The sequence below is a fragment of the Hakea prostrata genome, chromosome 9 (genome assembly GCF_041222555.1).
Source record: "Hakea prostrata isolate BN-2017 chromosome 9, UWA_Hpros_2, whole genome shotgun sequence".
NCBI classification, from domain to species: Eukaryota; Viridiplantae; Streptophyta; class Magnoliopsida; order Proteales; family Proteaceae; genus Hakea; species Hakea prostrata.
Genome location: NC_142608.1, coordinates 18212641 through 18219537, shown reverse-complemented (window position 1 = coordinate 18219537; position 6897 = coordinate 18212641). Strand labels below are relative to the sequence as shown.

Genomic DNA, 6897 nt, shown 5'->3' with positions numbered 1-6897 from the left:
TGCTTCAATATATCAATTATCATGAAGCATCTCTTTGCTGAAGTGATCTTAAGATTTTTGTGTCCCGAGTCTTGTATCTTCTTTGTTTCCGAGTCATGTAAACAAGTGTTCGAGCTATCTTTTTCCCGACTCATGTAATTTACTAACATGCGATGTTTAGTTCTTTGTTCCCGAGTCATGTAACTTCTCTTATTTAAGAGCTTGTCTTGAATGGATTTTGACCAAGTGTTTGTCAACTATCATCTTTTTGATTCGTCCGGGTTATTATAAGTTCGGGATAAAAGAAGTGCAAGTCCTTAACAAAGGTGCAAAGGTGACCCGGAAGGACCCGAATCAATCTAGCCTTAAAAAAAGTGCAAAATCCTAAATGAAGGTGCAAAAATGACCAGGAAGGACCCGAATCAATTTAGTCTTAAAAAGTGCAAGTCCTTATGAAGGTGCAAAGATGAACGAGAAGGACCCGAATCAATTTAGTCTTAAAAAAGCGCAAGTCCTTATGAAGGTGCAAAGATGACCGGGAAGGACCCGAATCAATTTAGTCTTAAAAAAGCGCAAGTCCTTATGAAGGTGCAAAGATGACCGGAAGGACCCGAATCAATTTAGTCTTAAAAAGTGCAAGTCCTTATGAAGGTGCAAAGATGATCGGGAAGGACCTGAATCAATTTAGTCTTAAAAAAGTGCAAGTCCTTATGAAGGTGCAAAGATGACCGGGAAGGACCCGAATCAATTTAGTCTTAAAAAAGCGCAAGTCCTTATGAAGGTGCAAAGATGACCGGGAAGGACCCGAATCAATTTAGTCTTAAAAAAGTGCAAGTCCTTATGAAGGTGCAAAGATGACCGGGAAGGACCCGAATCAATTTAGTCTTAAAAAAGTGCAAGTCCTTATGAAGGTGCAAAGATGGTCCTTATGAAGGTGCAAAGATGACCGGGAAGGACCCGAATCAATTTAGTCTTAAAAAAGCGCAAGTCCTTATGAAGGTGCAAAGATGACCGGGAAGGACCCGAATCAATTTATTTTTTTTGAAAAAAGATACAAAACTACTGATAGAGCTTTCTCAAGTTAGTGGAGTTCCATGACCGATCAATTGGCTTTCCAGTTTCTGAGTCTTTCATTCGGTATGCTCCCGGTTTTGTTTCTTTGTCAATGATATAAGGCCCCTCCAATGTTGGAGTTAACTTTCCTTGGTTCTTTGGGTCGGAAGCCCTAGTTCTTCTCAACACCATATCTCCTGATCTGTACCTTCAGTTTTTGACCCGGGAGTTGTACTGTTGAGCCATCCGTTTTTGGTACAACTGATTTCTTTGTTGGGCTTTCTCTAGGGTTTCTTCCAGGAAATCCAAGTTTTCCCGAAGTCCTTGGTTATTTTCTTTTTCATCAAAGCTATTGTAACAGAATGACCCCGCCAATACTTCCACAGGAGCCAAAGCTTCGGTACCATACCGCAAGGCGAAAGGTGTTTCTCCAGTCGAGGTTCGGGCAGTCGTCCTGTATGACCATAGTACACTTGGGAGTTCCTCGACCCAAAGTGCTCGACTGTCCTCCAATCTCTTTTTGATCCCGTCCAATAGTGTCCTATTGTTGACTTCAATCTGTCCGTTGCTTTGGGGGTAAGCAACTGAGGCAAATCGATGCTCAATGTGATATCTTTTATAGAAAGTTTTGAATCTTGCTCCTTCAAACTATTTTCCATTATCCGTCACGAGGATTCGGGGTATCCCGAACCCGTAGATAACTTTTTCCTTGAAAAACTTCTCCATTTGCTTCTCTGTAATGGAAGCTAATGGTTCCGCCTCAACCCATTTTGTGAAGTAATCTATGGTGACCACAAGATACTCCCAGTTTCTTGAAGCCTTTAGTAACTTCCCGATCAGGTCCATACCCCACATTGCAAAAGGGGTCGAGCTGGAGATAGGCATCATGGGTACTGCAGGTACTTTAGGAACATTTGCATGCTTTTGACATTGTTCACATTTGCGAACATATTCAATAGCATCTTTTTGTATAGTTGGCCAGTATTTACCTAAACGTAATACTTTTTGTGCCAGAGCCTTTCCACCCATGTGTGCACCGCAAATTCCTTCGTGGATTTCTGCTAGAGCATAGGTGACTCAGGAAGGTCCGACGCACCTTAAAAGAGGCTCGGTGAATGATCTTCTGTATAGCTGTCCATCTATGATGGTGAATCGAACAGCTTGATTCTTAATTTTCTTTGCTTCCTTTGAATCAGTTGGGAGCCTTTTTTCCTTTAGGTAAGCTACCAAAGGTGTGGTCAAGTAAGGATCACTGGTGATTTCAAAAACTTATGTTTCTTGTGTACTCGGGAAGTCTAATTCTTCAATATAGACTGCCGGGTCCAGTTCTTGTAGTTGGCTAATGATAGCCGAGATAGTTCATCTGCCCGTTCATTCTCTTTTCTGGGTATTTGATGAAATGATGCCCGATCAAAGAGTGTTTGAAGTTGCTCTACCTTGGCCAAGTATTTGGCCATTCTCTCATCTTTCGCATTACTCCCCCCTTATTTGATTCACAATGAGTTGGGAGTCACTCCTCACTTCTAGCTCTCGTACTCTGAGTGCTCGGGCAACTCTCAAGCCTGCTATAACAACCTCATACTCGGCTTCGTTATTTGAGGCTGGGAAGTTGAATCTTAATGCGTAGCTGACTATAAAGTTCTCAGGACTCTTGAGTGTTAGTCCTGCTCCCGAGCCGGAAATGCTATTCAAGCCATCAACATGTAGAATCCACAAGTCTGATGTCTCGATTGTTGCTTCTTAATTTTTATTTTGTGGTAGGCTGCTTTCCACAATAAAGTCAGCCAAAACTTGAGCTTTTATGGTTGTTCTTGGTTTGAACTCAATATGGTACTCGCTTAGCTCCACTGCCCACCTGACCATCCTTCCTGCTACATCGGATCTTTGAAGAATTTTCTTTAGCGGAAAGTTGGTCGGGACAATTATTGGATGTGCCTGAAAATAAGGCCTTAGCTTCCGTGAAGCCACCAAAAGTGCTAGAGCTTGCTTATCAACGTCCGAGTACCTTGTCTCAGCATCAATAAATACATGACTCACATAGTAGACCGGGTTCTGGATTGTCTCTCCCTTTACCAATACAACACTTACTGCAGTTGGTGAAATGGCAAGATAAACAGTTTGAGGCTCCCCGGTTACTGGTCGGGCTAAGACGGGCGTTGTCCCGAGAGATACTTTTAGTTGCTCAAATGCCTGTTGGAATTCTTCTGTCCATGTGATTTCTCCCGAGCTTGGTGTATCCTTCAACGCTTTGAAAAAAGAGTTGCATTTTTCCCCCACTCGGGATATGAACCGATTTAGTGCCGCCACCCTTCCTATCAAGCATTGGATTTCTTTTACAGTAACGGGTGGTTGCATTCCGATCAGTGCCTGGATCTTCTCGGGATTAGCCTCGATTCCTCTTTGAGAAACCATGAAACCAAGGAAATTCTCAAAGGAAACTCTAAAAGCGCATTTCTCCGGATTTAGACGCATTTGATAAGTTCTTAAGAAATCAAAATTTTCTTCAAGGTCTGCCAAGTGTTGGGCCCGAACAAGACTCTTTACAAGCATGTCATCAACATATATACCTCCATGTTCCTCCCGATTTGGTGTTGGAAAATTTTGTTGACAGCCCTTTGATAAGTAGCCCCCGCATTCTTCAACCCGAATGGCGTTACTTGGTAGTAGTAACATTCTCGATCGGTCATGAAGGATGTATGCTTTTCATCTTCCCGACTCATCAAGATTTGGTTATACCCCGAGTAAGCATCCATAAAGCTAAGAACTTCATGCCCGGCGGTTGTGTCAATCAAAAGATCAATCCTCGGGAGAGGATAACAGTCCTTTGGGCAAGCTTTATTTAGGTCCGTGTAATCAGTACACGTTCTCCACTTTCCGTTCGCCTTTTTGACCATTACCACATTAGCCAACCAAGTTGGGCATTCGATCAGTTCAATGAAGCCTGACTTTTCAAGTTTTTCAACTTCTACTCTGATGGCATCATGCTTTTCAATTGCAAAATTTCTTCTTCTTTGAATGACCAGGGTAGCATCTTTTTGGATCTAGAGCTTGTGTTCCGCTACTTGTACTGTCTATCCTGGGCATGTCACTTGCAGACCATGCAAAGATGTCAGCATTGTCGCACAAGAACTTGGTCATTTCCTCCTTGAAATCTTTGGGTTGTTCTGATCCAATGAATGTCCCCCGATCGGGTTGAGACTGGCTTAGTTGAATTCTCTCCAGTTTCTCGACCTGTTATGCTCTTTGAATGTTTTCTTCGTCCTGATCGTCACGGACTTCAATGGTCAATGTGCAACCTGAACTCTCTGATCTCCGTTTTTCTTTCAAGTAATTCACATAGCATTGGCGGGAGGTAGGTTGATCAAAACTGCATTCACCAACTCTTGCATCAGTCGGAAACTTAAGTTTCATGTACCGGGGAGACACAACTGCCTCAAGTGCATTGATCATTGGCCATCCCAAAATCACGTTGTGTGCTGATAAATCCTTTATGACCATGAAGTTGACCCGAACTAGTGTGTCTCGGGGTGACTTCCCGATCTTTAGATCCAGGTGGATCGTTCCTTCCACTATTGCCTAAGATCCTGCAAAACCATAAAGAGGAGTTGATGAAGGAGTCAATAGATCGTCATCTATCTTGAGTCTTTTGAAAGCCTCATAAGATATTTGATCAACTGATGATCCTGTATCAACCAAGACCCGGTGAACCTCCCGATTTGCAATTTTGACTTTGATGATGATTGCATCATCATGCGGCGCTATAACTTCGCTTAGGTCCTCATCTGTGAATGTTATGGGCTCTGGGCACACTGGATTTAGCCTCTTTTTTGGCAGATGCACCGCCCCAACGAATTGTGCTTTTAGCTTTCCCTTCCTAATTGATTCCATAGTTGGGCCACCCATGATTACATAAACTGGTGACTCCTCCCGATCAACTTTCTCTTTTCCTTTGTCAGCCTTTTTAGCAACTTCTTTCAGGCTGGGCGATCGGGCTCTCTTCTTTGGTTCGGGTGAACTCTCACGGGGCTTTCCGGATCTACGTACATACTGGCCAAGTTTGCCTTCTTGGATCAATTTCTCGATCTCTAACTTCAGGATTCGACAACTGTCTGTGTGGTGTCCATAACCTTTGTGGAAACGACAGTATTTTGTCATGTCCCGATCCTTTAGAAGAGAGTGCAGCTTCCCAAGCCACTTTAAAGACTTCTTGTCCAGAATATTCATCAAAATCTCTGATGGCTTTGCATTGAGGGGAGTGTAACTTTCCTGTCTTGGATCACGCTTCCATCTATTCTTTGATCCTTGGTTTCTTTCATTCAGGGAATTCTTCTTTGTGTCCCGATCGAGTCTCCTATCTAGATCAGCTTTCACCCGAGCATTGATCACTTCGTATATGCTAGCTTGCTTTTGGCACTTGCGTAACAACGTCCTGTACGCCTTGGGTTTGTCCGTCAAGAGGACTTCCAAAAGTCTTTGGTGCGTGATGCCACTCCAGAGTGCACTATAGGCGACTTGGTCGTCTAAATCTTCGATCTCAATGGCCACTTGGTCGTCTAAATCCCGAATGGATTCACTCCGCCCTTGCCTTATGGCAAATCAACTGTCAAATGTCTTCTTGCTCCCGATCACACTTTTGAATCTGGCTATGAACTTTCGAGCAAGTTCTCTAAAATTGTTGATGGATCCCGACTGCAAGTTGCTGAACCATTTAATGGCTGGTCCTTTAAGTGAAGCCGGGAATGTTCTACAAAGCAACTTGTCCTCCCGCTCGAGGACGGTCATTACTGACTTGAAGTAGCTTATGTGCTCCTTTGGATTGGTTTTTCCTTCAAAAGGTGTGAACGTTGGCATGATGAAATTCTGAGGAAGTGGCATGTTCATGATTTCATCTGAGAAGGGCTCCCAATCAACCACGTCTAGATCCTCGTCATGATCCCGATCCTCCAACTTGCGCTTGACCTCCGCCATCCTCTTACGAAGATGATTTTGCCTTGCTCCATTTCCATCAGATTCAGTCGTATCCTCCCTTCAGGAGTGCGTTCATGCAATTGACATCCTCAATCGGGTTGGTTGCGGATGACTCTCTCCCTGATGCTCATAATCTTCCTGATGGCTCCTTTGAGGCAAAAGGATCGAGTTTTAGAAGGTACCGAAATACCATCCAAGACACTGATCCTGGTCCTGTTTGGGGTTTTCTGGCAATGGTCAGGACCACTATGAATTGATCTCTGACCCTCGGCCTGTCTCCCTCTTGGGACACTCCTCTTCGGTTGGGACCCTCTGGTTGTCTGGAAAGCTCTCAGTAACCTCCCCGCCTGAGTGTTTCGTTTTGGGCCCTGTTCAACTTCAATTTGATGAACCAGGTCTCTCAACACTCTTTGCATTTCAAGCATTCCCTTCCGAAGCTCATCTACATCTGCTGTAGTAGCATGCCCCTGGGGGCCTTTAGACGTACCTTCCCAGTGCAGGATTTTTGGAATTAGGTTGTCCTCGGGAGGATGCCTGTTCCACTCGGGTCGAGCGTTCGACCCCTTCTTCTTGATGTGTTTGATAGTCCTGGTGGGGGTCATCCCCGGCAGTTTCCTGCCGAGTACGCCCATTGTTTGCTCGTCTCACCATGACTTGGAAACTGTCGTTCCCACAGACGGCGCCTGTAAAACCCAGCCCTAACCTTGACCCGGAAACCTTGTTATTTGTAGGTCCTGTGACCCGAAGTAAAGTAAGAAGTCAGCTTTGGGCCATCCCAGTGGAGGACTTGGTGTCTGGCTTTGAATCCATGAGAGTTGATGATGAAGTTCTATTTATGGAAACTGAATCTTGATGAAGATCGGATTAGTTGATGGACTTGGAGTGCTCTCTATCATG

General features: G+C 44.2%; 1 protein-coding gene across 1 annotated transcript; it reads right to left on the bottom strand.

Annotated features, from left to right (window-relative positions):
- Positions 1–4608: 4608 nt before the first annotated feature.
- On the bottom strand, positions 4609–6000 carry LOC149004905 (uncharacterized). Its single transcript, XM_089135739.1, has 2 exons — positions 5738–6000; positions 4609–5617 (listed from the first exon to the last, which is right to left on the bottom strand). The coding sequence occupies exons 1-2, from the start codon at positions 5998–6000 to the stop codon at positions 4609–4611; spliced, it is 1272 nt and encodes a 423-aa protein (XP_088991865.1).
- Between the last annotated feature and the right edge of the window lie 897 nt (positions 6001–6897).

Coding starts and splice junctions, on each gene's coding strand:
- LOC149004905 (XM_089135739.1), bottom strand. CDS start 6,000: ATGGCGGAGGTCAAGCGCAAGTTGGAGGATCGGGATCATGACGAGGAT. Junction 5,618..5,737: donor AAAGGACCAGCCATTAAATG/GTTCAGCAACTT, acceptor ATTTGCCATAAG/GCAAGGGCGGAGTGAATCCA.